A 21,691-nucleotide genomic window follows, 5' to 3' on the forward strand; every position below is an offset into this window, starting at 1 on the left:
AAGGAGGCCTAAATCTTAGTAATGATACTAAAGTCATTTCAGGTTGTTGTAAAACAGTAAAAGTAGAAAATAATGTCGCTATTGTTATAGTAATGCTATTTGTATGCTATATATCATTTATTATCTTGTCATGTGTTTCTTGTACCACCTTAGGCAAATATACATAGATACTGTTATCTCTACTCTCTTAGTAAAAGGTTAGCAGTTAAACGGTTAAATGTGTTCATTTACAAACTTGTTCAGAATGTGTTAGGCATCTTCCTCCCACTCATGTTTCCCACAGAGTAGTTGTACATTCTGATTAGATAAGCTTCTCATTTACTGATAACGCTATATGCTTCTTGCTAATTCTTTCACTTTTGATACGTTTCTAACGTGTGAATTATTATCATTGGACTAACCAATCCTGTGTGAGCACGATAACTCTTTTTGTATACTCCTAGTTTGTGACGTAACGCTTGTCAGTAAAAGCGATTGTATTCCTTTGAATAAATCAGAAGCGAACTGGCTTGATACAGAGCATTGTGTCAATCTGTTACCTTTCGTGCACAAACTTCTAATTTGGCCCACGCAGTGAACGTAAGAGGAGCTCTATTAGCTCCGATATCACTATGAAAAACAGTCCTTATATCAGCTGGTCACCGAATGACTCAAGGAACTGTCACCATGCTCTTTCCAATGAGAATCCACTTGTGGGAAGGAGGGGCATTTGCTATCTTTCCTGCCACTGTTGTGCCTCCTAGAGATTTTGCACACAACAGTTCCAAGCTTAAACGGGTTCCGTGTGGTACGCCAAGCCAGCAACATATCCTGTGTAATTGGATAAAATGTTATACGTGTGAATTAGTTTGAGTTAGAAATAAAAGGGTTGTCCCGCAAGCATAGTATCTGAGAAATGTTCTATTAGGACATGTGGACAGGGACATAGTAACATTGTTTTCATTCAGCCTAACATACTATGTCCATCTAGTCCAGCCTGTTTTAACCCCCCATGGTTGGTCCAATTTAGCTCATTTAGAGGCAAAAAATCCTTCCTGACTCCATATGGCAGCCAAAGTAAAATCTGGATCAACATTTGAGATCAACAACCTCACTGGTCACCTAATGTCTATATCTTGTAATATCGTGCTCTAGAAAGACATCTAGTTCCACTTAAACTCCTCTATGGATTTTGCCACCACCATGTCTTCAGGAAGGGAGTTCCACAGTCTCACTGCTTTTACAGTAAAGAACCCCCTTCTGTGTTGGTGATGAAACCTGCTTTCTTCTAAACGTAGTGGATGCCCTCTTGTTACTGTCGTAGTTCTGGGTATAAACAGATCATGGGAGAGATCCTTGTATTGTCCCCTCCTGTATTTATACATAGTTATTTGGTCACCCCTTAGCCGTCTTTTTTCTAGGGTGAGTAATCCCAATTTTAATAGCCTCTCTGGGTATTCCAGTCCTCTCATTCTGTTTATTAATTTAGTTGCCTTCTTTCAACTGACAAGTGCCTTCTATACTGGAAGAATAATGTTCTCGTCCTTCGCCACTATACCTCTTTTAATGCGCCCCAAGACTGTATTTGCTTTTGCAGCAGCTGTCTGGCATTGGTTACTCCAGTTTAGTCTATAATCCACTAGTACCCCCAGGTCTTTTTACATCTCACTTTTCCCTAGCAGTACCCCATTTAGTGTATATTGGTGACATCCGTTTCTCCTGCCCATGTGCATAACCTTACATTTATCCACATTGAACTTCATTTGCCATTTTTTCTGCCCAAGCCCCCAGCTTATCTCAGTCCGTTTTTAGCCGCACATTGTCCTCTGTTGCATTAATTATATTGTATAATTTTGTATCATCTGCAAATATTGATATTTTACTGTATAGCCCCTCTATCAGGTCGTTGATAAATATATTGAACAGAATGGAGCCCAATACTGAACCCTGTGGCACCACACTAGTGGTGGTGACCCAATAAGAGTATGAACCGTTTATTATCACCCTCTGCTTTCTATCTCTGAGCCAATTCTTTACCCAGATACATCATAGAGGGGGACCCCGCAGCTCAGGTCCACACTCTATGAAGGGGTTAGGTTAGGCTATCTTCACATGGCAGATTTTGGCGTGGTATTGTTGTGAATTCAAAATCTGTGCTCTATTCACTTACGATATGTGTCCCATTGGTTTCAATAAGGAATGTGTCGCTATTTTCACAATGCAAATTACATTGTGGAAAATAGGTAGTTAGACGGCACTTCTGGGTCAGCGTCCACATCATATTTTACCACTGAAATCAATAGCAGTCCAAAATCTGCGTCAAATCTGCATCGCTAGTTTATGCATGTGGCTTTTCGCGTGATTCCATGTCTACAAAATGCTCCTAGTATATACAAGGCAAAAAGTATGGTATGTGGAATATAAGAGCGCGGTATGTGGAATATAAGAGCGTGGTAGGTGGAATATAAGAGCGTGGTAGGTGGAATATAAGAGCGTGGTAGGTGGAATATAAGAGCGTGGTAGGTGGAATATAAGAGCGAGGTAGGTGGAATATAAGAGCGAGGTAGGTGGAATATAAGAGCGAGGTAGGTGGAATATAAGAGCGTGGTAGGTGGAATATAAGAGCGTGGTAGGTGGAATATAAGAGCGTGGTAGGTGGAATATAAGAGCGTGGTAGGTGGAATATAAGAGCGTGGTAGGTGGAATATAAGAGCGAGGTATGTGGAATATAAGAGCGTGGTATGTGGAATATAACAAGGGGTGTATACCAATTTATTCAGTAGCCACTGAAAAATAACAAAGAATAAAATAAAGACTAGCCAGTAATATACTAATCTCATTATACTATGAGAAAAAAGGGTGTAGCACGTCTTGCTTGCAAATTTTGGAAGGAGAGCAAGAACAATGGCAATACTTATGTGGCAGCACTGATCTCCAAGTTAAATTACTTTATTCTAAGTGACAGTTTAGTGCGTTTTCATATTGTTTAAAGGGGATGTCCAAATATAAACATGTTTTTTAAATGGCCTGAGCATGTGATAACATAACAATATAACAAAATATTTACCTCTCTTTTTTCCCCAGGAGCAGCTCCAGTGAAGATCCCGCTGTCAATACAGACCAGAAGTCAAGTGAGCGATGCAGCTAATCGGAGATTGCAGGGTCACCATTCCAAACTCTTGACACCATGGCGCTCAAGATGTGAGTGCTGATGCCAGCAGAATGGGCAGGGATGCTGTGGCCTATGATTGACTGCAGCAGTGAGTCCCGTTCTGTGACGACAATGGGATCTTCACCAGAGCCGCTCCGCTGTTTCCCTGGCGTAGAAGAGAGGTAAGTACTGATTCTTTAGTTATTTTAGACTCTGACAACCCTTTTAATTTTAGCATTCTTTTGGCCGAGGACAACACATAGATGTTATTTAGGAATTTATGCGCATAATATTCGCCGCGTGCGCACATGTAACTGGCAGTACTTTTTCTTGTTATTTTATAGATTTTTTTTTTTGAGGGGGGGAGTATGATTTTCTAGTGGTGCTTTTCTTGTAAATGATGTGTTTTCAGGTTGCATTTTCTAGTGCCGCCTCCGGTATAGTATGTAAACTGCTCCCGCAGTAGTGTGAATGATAGCAGACGTAATCAGACGGCAAGTCAGGAGTTTGGTGGGAACAGAGCCACTTGGTTTAGGCAAGTCAAGGGGGTCGTCCATAGCAAGCAGCTTTTTAGGTTTGGTGGATTTTATATGAATGGCTAGGAAGGAAGCAGCATACTAATCTGGCTATTCACTGTATACTATCCGCTGACTTGGCACCTATTACATCACACTTCAATTGTTTGCAAAGTTTCCCACAGGCATGAAGCAGCAGCTCCTGTCACAAGTAGGGAGGAGAGAGTTTCCATGGTGCCCTACAACAACAAAAGACGCCCTCATCGCCTGTGATGTTCTCCTCACGTCACTCTGAAGATCCGTCTGGAAATACCACAATGCTTCTCTATGACTGCAGGTTACGGTAAGAAAATGCTATTTATATATCTGCCGCTGATTCAGAACTTCTGTAACCTTCTGAATCACTGCGCAGCTGTATCTAAGCCCAGCAGGCGTGATACCGTCTCAGTGACTACACACAGCATTATAATCCCTAAATCCAGTTCCCAATACCGATTTCTTCTCTTCAGCGTAGGCAGATGGGGCATCACAAGCAGAAAGACGCAGCAACCCATAGTAATAATAAAAGCTGCATAATTACGCAGTGGCGGAAAATAATAGGGGCAGTTTGGGCAGCCTTATGGGGCCTGAGGCTAACAGGAGGCCCACGGCCATCCAAACCACCCCACCATCATTAAAGGCCGTTCAGTTGTTCACACAGGAGAAGCTGTATTCCAGAAACTACCGCCTCATTACAGTGGATGTGATACATAGCTGCTCCTTCCCCTCCGTTGTACATACTATACTGGGAAAGAAAATGGGGGGGGGGGGGGGGGCTATGTACAGGACGCGCTGCAATGAGACTGCACTGTCTGGAATATAGTTACTTCTGTGCCCGGGCAGGGACTGGAATACAGGGTGCATAGGGGGAGCTATATTACTTTGATGACACAGAGGAAGTTCTACTGCTTAGTGGGGCCACAAACAGGCTTTATTACTTTGGAGGGGGTTCTACTACAGAGGGAGAATGAAGTGGATTTTGTTACTTTGCGGGGGCACGGGGGGGGGGGGGGGGCTCTGTTACTTTGTGGGGGCATAGACAGGGCTATATTGCTTTGTTGAGACATAGAGAGGGCTCTATTACTTTTTGGGGGCAAAGAGGGGGCTCTCTTACATTGCAGGAGTAAAGGAGGTTCTTTTTCTTTGTGCGGGCATATAGGGGGCTCAATTAATTTTTGGGGGCACAGAGGGGTCTCTTTTACTTTTCCAGGGCATGACATGCGTATTACTACCTTGTGAGGGGGTCACAAATGCAAATTATTACAGTGTGAGCGGACTATTACTTTGGAGCAAAATGGAGACCGTGGGGCAGATTTATGATACTGTCTAGAAGAAAAATTGCCTCATTTGCCCCTAGCAACCAATCACAGCTCAGCTTTCATTTTAACAGAGCAGAATACAGTAAACTAGACTAGATCCCATAAAATAGACGATACCTACATAATGCTATCTCTTCTGATATATAGGGCGGGACAGGTATAGTGTCTAGGAGAGCACCTAGAAGATGTGTGAGGAGACGTATAAGGAGCATAATGCCCTTATAAGTTTCCTCACCTTTTAGGTGCTCTCCTTAAGGAGAAACGATACCTTTCTTGACCCAGGACTATTGGATCTCACTAGCCAAGCCAGAAATCTACTGGACACTGTTGAGGATCAAAAAAAAGGTAACAGCTGTTTACAATGCCCAATCATTGTTATAAGGCTTGTCCAAAGAGTGACATTGACTTGCAGGAATGCTGCCTTCCAATAGATGGCACTGCAGAGGCGTTGTTCCATTTTCCCTACTTTCTGATACATAATAACACACAAGGATACCTTAACATTTTTACTACTATCATTACAATCTTTTTTTTCTCTTTACAAACAGAAATTCACAAGATGGCCGACGTCACGGAGCTCCACCAAGCGGCAGCTCTTGGGGATTATGATTTGGTTTCTGAGATCTTGAAGAAAGGCCTCCATGACCCAAATCACAAGGACATTGACTGGAACGATAGGACTGCCCTGCACTGGGCAGCAGCCAAGGGTACATCTAATGCAAAATTACCCCCCACCACATATAGTGCTACTGTCCTCTAATGTTGCAGAAAATCCTTTTGGAGCCTACAGACTGTCAGGGGCATGCTGGGAGTTGTAGTTTCACTTCACCAGTGCGGTATAGCTATGCCACTGGTAAAAAACATACATCAGGAAAGTGTATTTAATGTAGTCATAGTTCAACCAAGAAATGTGTGCCAACCACATTTTTCAGTCCTGTCTGGTGACATTAGTTTAGGGTGTAATCTACCAAAGAAATGGGCATATTGATGGGTCATTTGCTCTGTCTCGCTGTAGAAAATCTGGGGACCCACGGAGTGCTTTTGCAGGGCCTTCTGTGCTCTGCATCCTCCCCTGATGGTCACTAGTATGTAGTACCATCGTAGGGAGTGGACAACAACTGTGGATCCCAGTTCCCAAGAGAAGGTTGTCCTTAGAGGTATCAAATATGATGTGAAGACCATTGTGTACACTGACATCTGCTGCGCAGAATGATATCTCTCACCTTAAGGTCCGTTTACACACACAGATAATAATTGCTCAAAATTTGTCTGAAACTGACAGTTTTGAGCAATCATTTTGCATTAGGTACCAATGGGCTAATCAGCCAATTAGTAGCTAACTACCTTCATTTGCATGTATTTAGAGAACAGTGGGCAGTCTGTTCTCTAAATACATCACTATTGTTCTCCAGTGGGACAGCTGCTGAAAGAATTTTGTCAGTGCTGCCCGCGGAGAACTCAGCATGCGGTCCGTATTATAAGTCCCGATGGATTTTAAGCTGAGCTAAACTCAGCGATGGACGAAAAGTGCACGGTAAGTGCACGATGGGCACACATTTACAAGCAGTGATTATCGATCAAAAGATGGCTTTTGAGTTAATTTTGAGCAATCATGGTAGTGTGTAAATGGATTTATTGTGTTAGGTAAGTTATTGTAGTTATATGAGTGATGTTCACCATATTGTATTGCTATGATATCCTGATTTGGCTCTATTTTCATATTGTTTAATTACCTTGCTTAATCAGGATATTTGAGATGATGGTATTAATTGATCTTACATCACCTTCCTCCTGACACAAGCTGTATATTATGTGTCCACCATTTCTATGCCTAAAGTATTTTGATGAAGCTCTGTCTTGCATAATTTTTGACGCTGGCATCTTGAAACGCAGTATTAGGGTGCATTCACACGAACGTATATCGGCTCGGTTTTCACCCCGAGCCGATATACGTTGTCCTCATGTGCAGGACGGGGGCTGGAAGAGCCCAGGAGCAGGAACTGAGCTCCCGCCCCCTCTCTGCTTCCTCCCCACCCCCTCTCCGCCCCTCTGCACTATTTGCAATAAGAGGAGGTGAGACGGGGGCGGGGCTAAGTGGTGTGAATTAGCCCCGCCCCCGTCCCACCTCTCCCCATTGCAAATAGTGCAGAGGGGCGGAGAGGAGGCAGAGAGGGGGCGGGAGCTCAGTTCCTGCTCCTGGGCTCTTCCAGCCCCCCCCCCCTGCACACGAGGACGACGTATATCGGCTCGGCGTGAAAACCGAGCCGATATACGTTCGTGTGAATGCACCCTTACGCTTATCCAGGGTAAATTATTATGTCATAGAATTATCTGTATTATGACAGACTATTGATTTTGGTCTAGATTATCACTCCTTTTTGTTTTTGCCTTTTTTTGTGTATTTCGGTAGCCTGATATTAACCTTTGCTTAGATTCATGCAAAAACTGTGGGGTCAAAATACACAGTACACCCCTAGATGAATTCGTTAAGGGGTCTAGATTTCAAAATGTGGCCATTTGTGGGGTTGCTCCATGGTTTTGGCCGTTCAAGGGCTCTACAAGTGGGCAATGGGGCCTAAAAGGCCTTCAAGCAAAATGTCTGTTCTGAAAGCCACCAACTGCTCCTTTCATTTTGGGCCCCGTTGTGCATCCAGACATAAGATTAGGGCCACAATGGGTATGTCTCTGAATACAGAACACACAGGGGGATCCATTTGGGGGTATAAATCCTCATTTTCATGTGCACTAAAGAAGGAAATATGTCTTTAAAATGACATATTTGCAAAAATATGAAATTTTATTTTTTCTCCTCTAAATTGCATTGACTCCTTAAAAAGAAAATTGGGTCAAAATACTCCTGACCCCCTCAGTGAATACATTAAGGGGTGTAGTTTTTAAAATGGGTTCATTTGTGGGGGTATGTCATTCTGACACCTGTGAGCCTTTGCAATCTTGGCTTGCTGTAAGAAAACAAAGCGTTCCTCAAAATGTTAATGTTAAATTTGTACGTCCCCTAAATGGCTAAAAAAAAACTAAAGTTTTTCAAATGTGCATCCAGAATAAAGCAAACAGATGGAAATATATATCTCAGCAAAAAAATGGACAGTATGTTTACACATATTTGAGATATTACAGTTGAAAATGTGAAAAAAAAGACAATTTTTTCAAAATTTTCCCAATTTTGTGAAAATAAATTTACATAAATTCTATCGGTCTATTTTTACCTCCTGAATGAAGTACAATATGTGAGGAAAAAATAATGTCAGAATCACTTGGATATGCAAAACCTTTATGGAGTTATGTTATGTTGAAGTGACACATGTCAGATTTCCAAAATTTGCCTCTGTCACTAAGGCGCAAACAGGCTTCGTCACTAAGGGGTTAATGAGGTCAAAATGATCATCCTGTCACTGATCATCCCATGGTGAATGAGAGGAACACGTTGGAACATAGCACTGAGCAGAAGCGCTGATTTTTGAAAGGCTTAGTTATCAGTTATTTGTAATATCAGATTGGACTGGACAGCCCATTTTCTTTCCCATCCATTCCATTCCCTTTCCTCATAAACTAATGATGGTCTGTCCTTACAGTAGGCCATATATAGTAGATTGGTGGGGGTCTGCCACCTGGGACCCCCAATGATCAGCTGTCCACCAGACAGGTGCGGTCATCCACTGAGCTGATTTCTGCAAGAAACAGACAGCTCCGTTCCCACTGCAGTGGCCAGCTTTGGTATTACACACACGCACATGCAGCTCACTTCAATGGGAACCTTATCTGTAACGAGCTGATATACTATAAGCGCAGGGATTGGTTATTGAAACTTGGGCTTTCAAAATTATTACCTTTTTCTACATATTAACTGCTGTTACTACACCATTTTGCGGTGGTCCCAAATCATTCCTTCATCAAAAATTTGATTATGAGGCGCTGCTCTGGTGCATCAACCTTATGCGCAATCATCTTCAGTAATATTTCTTTTAGCTGAAATTTTCATTAATGTCATTAGTTGCTGTTCAAAAGAAAATCTGTGTGGCCTATAGAAACCAATCACAGCGCAGCTTTCATGTTACCTCAGCAGTATAAGAAATAGCAACCACTCACAGCGCAGCTTTTATTTTACCTCAGCAGTATAATATATAGCAACCAATCACAACGCAGCTTTCATGTTACCTCAGCAGTATAATATATAGCAACCAATCACAGTGCAGCTTTCATGTTACCTCAGCAGTATAATATATAACAACCAATCACAGCGCAGCTTTTATTTTACCTCAGCAGTATAATATATAACAACCAATCACAGCGCAGCTTTTATTTTACCTCAGCAGTATAATATATAACAACCAATCACAGCGCAGCTTTTATTTTACCTCAGCAGTATAATATATAACAACCAATCACAGCACAGCCTTCATGTTACCTCAGCGGTATAATATATAACAACCAATCACAGCGCAGCTTTCATGTTACCTCAGCGGTATAATATATAACAACCAATCACAGCGCAGCTTTCATGTTACCTCAGCGGTATAATATATAACAACCAATCACAGCGCAGCTTTCATGTTACCTCAGCAGTATAATATATAACAACCAATCACAGCACAGCTTTCATGTTACCTCAGCAGTATAATATATAGCAACCAATCACAACGCAGCTTTCATTTTACCTCAGCAGTATAATATATAACAACCAATCACAGTGCAGCTTTCATTTTACCTCAGCAGTATAATATATAACAACCAATCACAGCGCAGCTTTTATTTTACCTCAGCAGTATAATATATAACAACCAATCACAGTGCAGCTTTCATTTTACCTCAGCAGTATAATATATAACAACCAATCACAGCGCAGCTTTTATTTTACCTCAGCGGTATAATATATAACAACCAATCACAGCGCAGCTTTTATTTTACCTCAGCGGTATAATATATAACAACCAATCACAGCGCAGCTTTCATGTTACCTCAGCAGTATAATATATAACACCCAATCACAGTGCAGCTTTCATTTTACCTCAGCAGTATAATATATAACAACCAATCACAGTGCAGCTTTCATGTTACCTCAGCAGTATAATATATAACACCCAATCACAGTGCAGCTTTCATTTTACCTCAGCAGTATAATATATAACAACCAATCACAGCGCAGCTTTCATGTTACCTCAGCGGTATAATATATAACAACCAATCACAGCGCAGCTTTCATGTTACCTCAGCAGTATAATATGTAACACCCAATCACAGCGCAGCTTTCATTTTACCTCAACAGTATTGGAAATAGCAACCAATCACAGCGCAGCTTTATTTTACCTCAGCAGGATAAGAAATGAAAGCTGAGCTGTGATTGGTTGCTATGGGCAATAAAAGTTACAGGGGAAGTTGGTGAGTTTTCGATTTAGGATTCCGCCAGTATTTGTCGCCTGGTGCTGAAGAACGCTCATGCAAAATTTCACTTAAAATCGGACCAGAACTGGGATTTGTAGACGACATAAACAAACAGATTGCGTTTTATATATAAGATATCAAGCCTCAAAACTGCAGTGGCAATGGAGCTGTCTGCTTCCTACAGAAATCAACAGCCGATTGGTAGAGATTCTGGGCTGTAGGCCTCCATCAACCTACTATTAATAGTTTACAACTGCACACCCCCTTTAGCCCATTTTCACACGGCCGAGAAAATCACGTGAGTTTTGTGCGTTGCGAGATGCACAAATCTGGCATGAATACTCATGAGCGGGTTTTTTCTTTCCCGCACTGCGATGCGGGAAACAAATCACGGCACGCCCTAACTTTGGGCATGCCCTCGCATCATCCTTTGCTTTCAATGGGGCCGGCTGCAGCATCACACCATGTGCTAGGTGCATGCGGTGCGATGCGAGGTTTACCCATTGAGAGCAATGGAAGAAGCTCTGCGAGCCTTAAAATAAAAACATCTCACATCAACGAGGAAATTGAGGTTTTTCCTTTGGCAATTTTATGTGGTTCTTGGCTTGACTATTTGACTACAAACTCTAATATTCAGTTTGTACTTTTGTCTAGTATGTAGTACTGCAGTACTGGGGTGTATTGCAGTACTACAGTGGGAATTGCCCTATCACAATTCCAGTGATGTCATCAACTTGATCAAGTAATCTATTAATATGTCATCACAAAGCAAGTCGGTAGCGCAGGTGTTACTGTTTGTACCGATTTTAGTCTAGGTCCTGTATATACACTAGTTTATGTAGGTTACAATAAGACATCAAGTTAAAAAAGTAGTGGACAAAAGGGGAATACTCTTTGCCCAAAAAATCAGTCCCTAGAAGAAGTTGTTGTTTTGCTGCAAAACTCAGCATGTATTTACATCTCAGGCAGATATGCAGAGGATTAGAGTTGTGGGGTGATTAGATGAACAGCGCCTATTACATGTACAGCCTTTGGCAAACACCCACCCAGCGCCTCAGTTTGCAGTAGTTTTGTAAATTACGAAACTGGACGCTACGGAGTGGAAGCGGGTATCTTCAGTGATGAATCCAGGTTTAGTTTAGAATTCACAGAGACACTAAATTTCTTTTATATTTCAAAATCCAGTCAGCGAAAAAGAAAATATTAAAACTCTAATTTTATTAAGTATTCTTAAAATTGTTTGGACAGACTTGAACATATATGTGTGAGGTGGGGTCCTGGTTTATGGATCGGCACCAGGAATTCTCTCACCTCACAACCTATTCCTGCTCACTGTGCGGATGTTGAGGATACCACACACCCATATAATTTTAGCAATACAGATAGGGGTATGATATCGTATGATGCCGCACCATAAAGGGGATGTTGAATAGGAAGGCACTTCCTTTTTATCTTTAAGAGCCTTTTGTTTAGGCTCACAAAACACAGACTCCGATAGGGCCTTCCTATTCAACATCCCCATGCAGTGGTTATCATGAAGGGGCATTGTTATAGGAGCACTGACTTATACTTATGAGGGCACTGTAGCGGGCACTGTTATGGAGGTATTGTGGCTGACACTGCAATGAGGGCACTGTTTCTCGATGAGTCCTTTTTGGCTGGCTATGTTATGAGAGCAATATGGCTGCTACTGTTGAGAGAGTACTGTTGCTGGCTATGTTATCAGAACACTAAGGCCTCATGTCCACTAGCAAAATTGAATTGCTGATTCCACGGGTGAAATTGACATTCAAATTTGCCCATAGGGAATCATTGGCCATCTACAGTCAATTAAATTGAATTTTGCACCCGCAGATGGCATTTTAATCGATTTGCGGTTTTCACGCGCGGGAAAAAAAGCAGCATGCTCTATATTACCGTGGATTCAGCATGGATCGGCCACATTGCTATCTATAGTTGGGGATATCCGCATGCAAAAAAAAATACCATTAAGGCTGGGGTCACACGGGGCGGATTCCCGCCGGAAATCTCGCGGTTTGGCCGCAGCAAAAACCGCGAGATTTCCGCCGGGAGAAGAGCCGCGGAAAAACCCGCGGTGGCTTTGAAGCGGCCCGGCCGCTCGCTCTTTCGCTACAGCCGGCGCTCCCATAGAGGAGAGTGTGGCCGCATAGGGAAGAAAAAAGAATGGACATGCTGCAGTCGGCAAAGCCGCGGTTTCGGCCGGATTAACCGCAGCGGATTGGCCGCCCCGTGTGGACGAGATTTCTGTGAAATCTCGTCCACATGGCTGGCTAATCCCGAGATTAGCGGCAGCAGGCGGATTTGCCACGGCGAAATGCCGGACGGAATTTCCGCGACAAATCCGCCCTGTGTGAACCCAGCCTTAAAGCAAATCTGCACGGAATCTGCTGCAGAAATCTGCAGCAGATTCTGCGTGGATTGTAATTTTCTAGTGGACATGACGCCTAACTGGCACTGTTATGGGGGCACTGTTGCAGTTATTGTCATGAAGGGGCACTGTTGGTGGCACCATTATGAGATCATTGGAACACTGCGGCTGGAACTGTTGCTGCAATTGTTATGAGTGATTTTTGACTTGCTGTGTTATGAGTGCACTGGGGTACTTTTGTTAAGACAGGAATATGACTGGCAGAGTTATGAGAACACTGGCTGGCACTGTTTTGGGGGCACTGTTGTAGGAGCACTCTGGCTGGCCCTCATTTGAGGGCACCATGGCTGGCACTGTAATGGGGGCACTGTTGCTGTAATTGTTATGAGTACTCTTTGGATGACCATGTTATGAGGGCACTGTGGCAGTGCAGATGACACTATGGCCTCCTGCAGACGGGCGGAAATTCCGCGGCGGGATCCCCTGCAGAATTTCCGCCCGTACACGCCTCCATAGGATTGCATTACAATACACAATCCTATGCAGATGGCCGCGGTTTGTCTGCGCGATATCACGCGCAGAAAACAAACCGCGGCATACTCTATTTCTGTGTGGGGCTCGCAGAGCGCCGCTCAGAAACGTCACTCCCCGGCCGCCGGCTACGCTCTGCGCATGCGCCATGCGCACATGAAAGAGCCGGAGCTGCAGGAGCGAGTGAGTTCTGCGCTGCTCTCTGCAGCTGCTCGGGTCGGGTCCCGCTGCGAGAATTCTCGCAGCGGGATCCGACCCGGCCGTCTGCAGGTGGCCTAAAGCTTGCAGTATTATGTAGTCATTGGCAGTATTATGGAGACACTTGCATTCATTGTCATAAAATAGCACAGTTGCTGACACTATTGTGGAAGCACTGTGGTTGGCACTGTTATGGGGCACTGGAGCATTCAAGATATTGCACACCATCATAGTTTTTGCACGAGTAATACTCAAGCAAGAAAATAGCAGGTGTGTGTGGCACAATGCAAATCATTTAACTATTAGCTTTGTGTGTTGCGTGTGGAAAAATTGCTTATGCGACGTGTTTATTTTGTCTCTGTGAGGGGTTGTCCAGGAATCGGACATTTACTCACTGTTAAAATCCTTTCTCTACACCCTTCCTTGTCCCCTGCAGGTCAGTCTGACACAGTGAAACTGCTGGTGGAGTATGGGGCCCGGCCCTGTCTGAGGACGGATATTGGTTGGACACCAGCCCATTTTGCTGCAGAATCGGGAAAGCTTAGTGTCCTCCGCTCCCTCCATTACCTACATGCACCCATTGATGCCACAGACATTCATGGAGACTCTCCTAGAAGAATCGCAGAAATTTATGGCCATAAAGAGTGCGTTAAGTTTCTGGAGACGTAAGTTTCATCCTTTTGACAGTCTTTTAGGTGGGTGACTGTATTGTGATGCCGATGCAGCAGAAGGAGTTACAACAAACACAATTTATTTGGGAACAAAGTAAATGAAAATTAGTAAAGTCTTAATAGCAAGTAAGCAATTAAAGCGTTTGCCTGCCCCTTTTTTTTTACTAAGGACCTAACTCGTGGATAGGTCATCAGTAGTTAATGGACAGGGGTCCACCGCTCAAGACCCCCATGCATCAGCTGATTGTCTGGCCCGCTGTCCAGTGCAGCAAGCTGGATGTTGTCATAAGAGGACAGGGGAGAACTGTGGGTGCTGACTTCACTCCCATTGAAATCAATAAGAGGGCCGCTCTTTTATGACACTACTTGCTAGTCAGGACGTCACATCCTATTTACAGCCCAGATGCTCCAACCAGTTGGGGCTGTGGCGCAGGAGTTTTCCTTTAGGGCGCCCACGCTGTCCCCTGCTGTCGCTCTTCGATGCTGCTCAGCTCAGGCCCTCTCACATCTAGAGGCCCAGGCTTCCGCTGTTCTTTCCAACCTCTCTGCTGCAGCAGCAGCTTCTCTGCAGACTGTTGCACCTCCCAGCAGCATGCTCAGTTCAGCTGCACCAAAATTTACCGCAATTTTTGACATATTTTACTGTCTCACCATGAGAACAGTTTAAGCCTTTAGAGTAATCCCTTACATTGGCATGGTATTACATGGAAAAACACTGTCGCCTTCACTTGCTCTATTGAGCTACTATTTAGAGGATAGTTGTCCCATGTAAAACCACCTCTTAGAAAGCTGTTCAAGCTAAAATTTACGTTTATTGGCATCAGTGCAATAGCAAAGCATCCAGGAGACTCACAATGAAAAGGGAGACCTGTCTTAATGAGTCCACCTGCTGGTGATATTAAGGTAATGCAGTTTTCAAATTTGCCAGTTGTGTTGTACAACTTCCTCACTGTTTTGGGGTGAACACAATAGTTAGAGATGGGGGAGATTGTAAGATAAATCTATAAATTAGGCTGCTATCACATCTGCATTTGGGCAAAGTTCAGAGTTTCTGTCTGCTCCGTTTTTGGGGGAGAAATACTGAAAAAGGGATCAATTTTTTTCCCATTGATTTCAATGTGATTTTAACAAACAAAAAAAAAACAAGAGGAAAGGCTTCAGTTTGCTTCTGTTCCATTAGGCCATGTTCAGACTAGGCGGAGTTGACTTAGATTTTCCACACGGACCCTCCGCATATTAAAGCCACAACATTTACAGTAGCAGCAAAGTGGATGAGATTTTTAAAATCTCGTCCACATGCTGCAGAAAAAAATCCACGCAAAACCCATGTGGAAATTGACGTGGTGTGGAATTTAAATCTGCAGCATGTCCATCTTCTCACCATTTATGCTTGTGGAATCCACCTCTTAATGAAGACAGATAATTACCCACCAGAATCCATGTTAAAAACTTTGGATCTGCTGCAGATTGTCTGCTTTGGACATTACGCAGGAAATTTGCTCCGTGTGAACACGCTCTTAGGTTTCCATTTTTTTGGAAGGCAAAATACTGTAGTCTGCATCCAAAAAAATGGAAATCTGCTGGAATGGAACCCTTTACTTTTGCTTTCCATTTTTTGAAATGTCATTGAAATCAGTGGAGAAAAAACATCAGGTTTTTTTTCTGTTTTATTTCAGTCTCTCTCATCCAAAAATAGAGCAGAGAGATGGAAACCCTGAACTGAGCCCTAACACATGTGTGAAAGCAGCCTTAATGGTATATCTTGTCTCTTACTAGTATTTCAATAAACACCATTGTTTTCTCAGGGCTGAAGTGGAATGCAGAGATTACCGTCTGGCCACAGCACTGGAGGGAAACTCTTTGGATGAGTTAGATGACGATTGGGAAGGCAAGAAGTCAGACCTTCTAAAACCTCAACTCAGCGCTAAAAAGAAACATTCTAGGAACTAAAGAAAGGCCCTTTTACACAGGATGTCCAGATGCCCGACAGGTCGTCCCAACAATAACCGTTCCTCTGCTTTTACACAGGAAGGAGCATCGCTAGTGAATGGAGGCAGGCCGAGTCAGGAATCGTTCCGACTGGCTTTCATTCACACTAAACAGGCTGTCACTCATATATGAACTACTGCCTATGTACACGGGCCGATCCTTAATTCCGTTTCGTTGTTCAGTCGCGGCATGCATTTAACTGACCCATAAATCACTGGATGTGGGAATCTGAACGATTTATTGGCCCGTGTAAAAGGGCCCTAAAAAAACTTTCCTCTAGCACAGTATTTATCCAGCGCAAACAAGAAAGTCATTACATCTGCCAAATGTATGTGAGCAAAGATAATCAGAGTAATGACAAATCTGCACTCTACTGATACAAAACAGTAAATACAGGAGTTATTTACTGTACCTGATACTTGTTATCCTGCTCTTCTCCAACAGGTGGAGCTACTTGTACATACTGAATACTGAGTCTCAGTACCAACTGTATAGAAAGATATTTACATGACCAGAATGATATATACAAGGTGTCCACGGAAATACCCATCCAGGAGCTAAAGAGATAATTCCAGCATGGCACAGGGATATGTGCACTCAACTGCTTGTTCCAGCGCTAAAATAACCAAAAGGAATCAATTTAAGAGGAATTATCATTACAATTGATCTGTGGCAATTAAAAGATACCACAAAACAATTAATGCAATCAAAGGGTCCCGTGACAATCACATGGTACATCGGCAGCAATAGGTACATTTTATTAACATCAGACCCAGATACAAATCATCCTGCAACACACGATGCCCGTGACTCTACAATCAGGGTCCTTTTAGACGAGCGAATTCTCGTTTGAAGAGCGAGTGACGTCATCGCTAACTCGTTCGCTCTCGTTCAGCCTGTTCATACAGCCAGATACATTGTTGACTCGTTCAAACGAGAATCTCTCAGTATCGTTCAGTCTTTCACATTCGCTGTAGAAGTGACTGAGAGGGACTGAATGATTACTGTTTAAACGGAATGGTAAGTGAACGAGCTAATGGTGATTTTTTTATGCCTGCATAAAATGAACGACAAGCGAAAAGTGTGCAATTATTGTTTATCGTTCAGTCGTTGGCTCAAATTTAGACTGAACGATTATACTGGTCAACAGTGAAAATCTTTCCGACTTGAAAATATGATTTCTTTTTTTTTATAAATTCTTTATTTATAAGTTTTCCATTTTTCCAAAACAACAGGCAAATCACTGTTAAGTAATGCAAAGAAATTGACAACCTACAACCCAAAGAGTGGTACAAAATTCCTCAACTGGATTAAGACAAAGTGCTAAACCTTGAAGCATGTACAATAAACCCCTGGAGGTGGGGCCATTCAGGTACTACCTATGGTATTGCAAGTGTGAACTGCAATTATGCTTGGTCCCGACTTTCCAACCACTGTGAAGAGGGAAGAAGATCCTCATTAAAGGTCAATCCCCAACCCATTCCTCCCCAAACCTCTGCCCTTAGTTATCCCCACCCACCCCATTTACCCTCTCTATTCCTCTATTCTCTTGATAGAGAAAGATAACCTCCTATTTTAAACCACCGACTGTGATGTAACAGTAGAACAGTGTAAGACGGAAAAACAAACCGTAAAAAAAAGAAGAGATAGGAAAGAAAAGGAAAACAAAATCAGGAAAGGAATGGAAGGGAGGAAGAGTACATAATAGTTCATAGTCTTGCATTTGTCCCTGTATTATTTGGCAAGACCTTAGCGTACCGTGACATCATTTTCTGAAATGTACTAAGAGCCTGATTCAGCTCTTATGAGTTTTATATGTTATGGAATTCCAAAGAGTCTTGAAATTCAATTCAATAAAACCACGTTTTCCGAAGTTTATCTTGTGTACCTTTTACTGAAACTGTCAAATCCTCCATCTCCATGATCTCTCTAACAATTCTAGACCATATTTTAATGGAGGGAGACACATTCTGCCACCATAATCTAGGAATACATGCTCTTGCTATGTTTACCAGATGGCGCACCACCGGCTTTTCGTAGGTGGACACAGGTATGTCGTTGAGATGCAGCAGGAACAGCGCGGGTGATTTGGGTAGAACGAAGCTTGTGAATTTGGAGGTGATCCGCCATACTTCAGACCAGAAACTGGCCAACATTGGGCATTCCCAAAATATGTGTAGCATTGTACCTTGCTCTCCTCCACATTTCCAACACTTGGAGAATAGAAGGAAACATCTTATTCGAGCGAGAGGGCACCCTGTAAACCTGATTCCTGAACTTGGCTAGAAATAGAAGATTTATGTGTGAATGTATAAATCCTATGTCTCTGCTCTTCTGTGAGTGTAATAGACAGTTCTCTTTCCCAGGTCCGTATGAATGAGGGGGCTATCGAGTCAGACTTGGCATTCAATAGATTATAAATATGCGAAAGTGTATGTCTAGATGGGTCCAGACAAAACTGTTCAAACTGGTTCTTTGGGCGGCTAAAACCACGGGGTTTGGCGAGGGATGTAAGGAAGTGTTGAAGTTGAAGAATTTGCCAAGTTGAGATGGGGGCTGGATCTGTTGCATTGGCTAGGGATTCGACTGAGAGCCAGTTTTCCTCTTGTATAAAATCAATAGCTCTGAATTTTGTGTTGTCTAGCCATCTGCAGAAACCACCGTTCTCTAATCCCGGTGAAAAGGAGGGGCTTCCCAAGATTGGGAATAGTGGAGAGGGGGCTGGTGAGAGATCCTTTCTCTGAAAAACCCCAAAAGTTGTCTTCACAGTGGGACCGATTATGGGGTAATCTTTGACTTCAGGGGGCAAGTCACCTTGTAACCAGGGTAGTGCTATTAAGGGCATGGATGAAGCTCCCCCTCCATAAAAAACCCATTACTTGGTATCCTCGTGTCTGTGCCAATCCACCACCCTCTGTAATTTGGATGCTTGTTGGTCTGCCTTATGTCTGGAAGACCCAGACCCCCCTCCATTTTTGGCTTTACCAGTGTGGCCCGAGCTATTCGAGTGGGTTTGTCTGCCCAGATAAATTTGTTCATTAGGTGTAGTCTTTGGTGGACGTATGCAAGATTTCGCCATACATCTACCAATTGGTGTTCGTGTAGTGTATTCCAAAATCTTCGATTGCTTGAAAGCTGGCAAACTGCTAGTCCCCTTTGATGAGTCTATTACTGGGTCCAGAGGGATGTTCCAGTCCCCACCAGTAAGGCAACCTGGCTGGAGTTGGGTAAGTTAAGGGAAGCCAATATGACCAGTGTGCCCGCAAGTTTACTTTTAATGAACAAGTATCTCCCCACTCCATCCACCCATGTCTTAAGGTGTTCCCAGGCGATTGAATTAGCGATCAGGATGGAAACCCCTTTCGTTTTGGAGTCCAGGCATGTGCTGTGGTTGCCATCTGGGAAAGGGGTGCAAGTGAGTCTAGGTATAGAGTCCAGCCAGAAATGTGTCTCTTGTATTAAGGCGACTTGTGCCCTTTTCTGCCATAGGAGACGAAGGAGGAAGGATCTCTTTTCAGGCACGTTCAATCCCTGAGCATGGAGGGAGACAAATACAATGTTATTTTTATGTGATGACATCTCTTCCCTGGATAATAGAGGAGGAACAAAATGTAAATAAGTAAAAAAAAAAATCAAAGAAAGAAGGAGTTGGAGAGCCCCACTAGGGGATAATGGGGTAGCGGTAAAAGAGAGGGGGGAGAGAAAAAAAAGAAAGCATGTATATAAGATGGTTGTAGAAAATAGGGGATTGAAAATAAAATTTCTTAATCATTTCCTCATGGAAGAAACAAAAATGACATTGGAAACTTTGATTTAGCTCCTGGCTCTGTAGCCCATTTAAGTTAAATATATATACCTTTATTCAGATCCACAAGGTTAGATGAGTGAAATCATTAAATAAACAAAAGTACATATAGTAAAATAGTTGAATAACTAAAATGTAAATCAGATACCGTAATGCTTAAATCTTAGAATTGATATGTATATATTACAATTAAAACTGCAATTAAAGGGGTTGTCCCGCGCCGAAACGGGTTGTTTTTTTTTTCAACCCCCCCCCCCGTTCGGCGCGAGACAACCCCGATGCAGGGATTAAAAAAAAAAAACCGCACAGCGCTTACCTGAATCCCCGCGCTTCGGTGACTTCTTACTTACCGGTTGAAGATGGCCGCCGGGATCTTCTCCCTCGGTGGACCGCAGGGCTTCTGTGCCGTCCATTGCCGATTCCAGACTCCTGATTGGCTGGAATCGGCACGTGACGGGGCGGAGCTACACGGAGCCGGCATCCTGCACGAGCGGCCCCATTGAGAAAAGAAGAAGACCCGGACTGCGCAAGCGCGTCTAATTTGGCCATTAGACGCCGAAAATTAGACGGGCTCCATGGAAACGAGGACGCTAGCAACGGAACAGGTAAGTGAAAAACTTGTTATAACTTCTGTATGGCTCATAATTAATGCACAATGTACATTACAAAGTGCATTAATATGGCCATACAGAAGTGTATAGACCCACTTTCTGCCGCGGGACAACTCCTTTAAGTGTTCTCCAACTTGTTTTTTCGTAATTTCAGGTTAGAATCCAGGATGCCACATAATTGTAAAAACTCTTCTGAAAACTTTTGTTACGTGTGTGGTAAGGTGACATTTACTGCCCAGAAACGTTAAATTACACCAATCATAAAGACTGCGTATCGCCAATATTTTGGTATCCAGTTAGGAGATCAGGACAAGCGCTTTATTTGAAGTTACTGTATCTATAAAACCAGAGGTAAGCCCAATTTACACAAAACAAATGTGTTGGGCAAACGATGCCCGACACTCGTCCCTGTGTTTCCTCACTCCCATGCTCCTGCACGGGAGATAGCAGAGCAGGCTGGCTCATGGAGCAGGCAGTAGGGGGGCAGGACAGTGCAGGAGGTCTCTCTCCTCTCGCTCCCCCGTCCCCCTTCATTCACATAACACGGCGGCCGTTCACTACTGAACAGTGTCTGTTTAAACTGAACGATGAGTTTACGCAGCATAAACGATCAGCGATGAAGATCATCGCTCATCGTGCAGTTTAAACAGACGCCGTTCAGTAGTAAATGGCCGCTGTGTTATGTAAATGGAGGGGGGCAGGGGAGCGAGAGGAGAGAAATCTCCTGCACTGCCCCGCCTACCCGCTGGCCGTTCCGTGAACCAGCCTGCTCTGCTAGCTCCTGTGCAAAAGCATAAGAGTGTGGAAACACAGGGACGAGTGTCGGGCATCGTTTGCCCGACATTTGTCCTGTGTTATTGGGCTTTAAGCCTACTAAACAAAATATAATGTCACATTCATTTTCCGCGACCCAAAATTAGGGTAGTTTAGTTATTTTGAGAAAAGAAAGAACTTCAAAGCAAATTTTGATTTGAGATTAGTATATCTTAAAAATTAGAGTAATAAACAAAATCTAATGTCATATTTGTGTTTCTGGACCCAAAATTAGGGTAGTTTAACTTTTTTGAAAAAGGAAAAAAGTGCATTTTTGTTGTCCA

At 43.1% G+C, this 21,691-nt stretch overlaps 1 protein-coding gene across 1 annotated transcript; it reads left to right on the plus strand.

Moving 5' to 3' along the window:
- Positions 1-3,856: 3,856 nt before the first annotated feature.
- On the plus strand, positions 3,857-19,798 carry ANKRD66 (ankyrin repeat domain 66). The gene is made up of 4 exons (XM_066596400.1): positions 3,857-3,988; positions 5,552-5,710; positions 13,955-14,183; positions 15,995-19,798. The coding sequence occupies exons 1-4, from the start codon at positions 3,973-3,975 to the stop codon at positions 16,137-16,139; spliced, it is 549 nt and encodes a 182-aa protein (XP_066452497.1). The 5' UTR covers positions 3,857-3,972; the 3' UTR covers positions 16,140-19,798.
- Positions 19,799-21,691: the final 1,893 nt, after the last annotated feature.

Source organism: Eleutherodactylus coqui, chromosome 1 (genome assembly GCF_035609145.1).
Source record: "Eleutherodactylus coqui strain aEleCoq1 chromosome 1, aEleCoq1.hap1, whole genome shotgun sequence".
NCBI classification, from domain to species: Eukaryota; Metazoa; Chordata; class Amphibia; order Anura; family Eleutherodactylidae; genus Eleutherodactylus; species Eleutherodactylus coqui.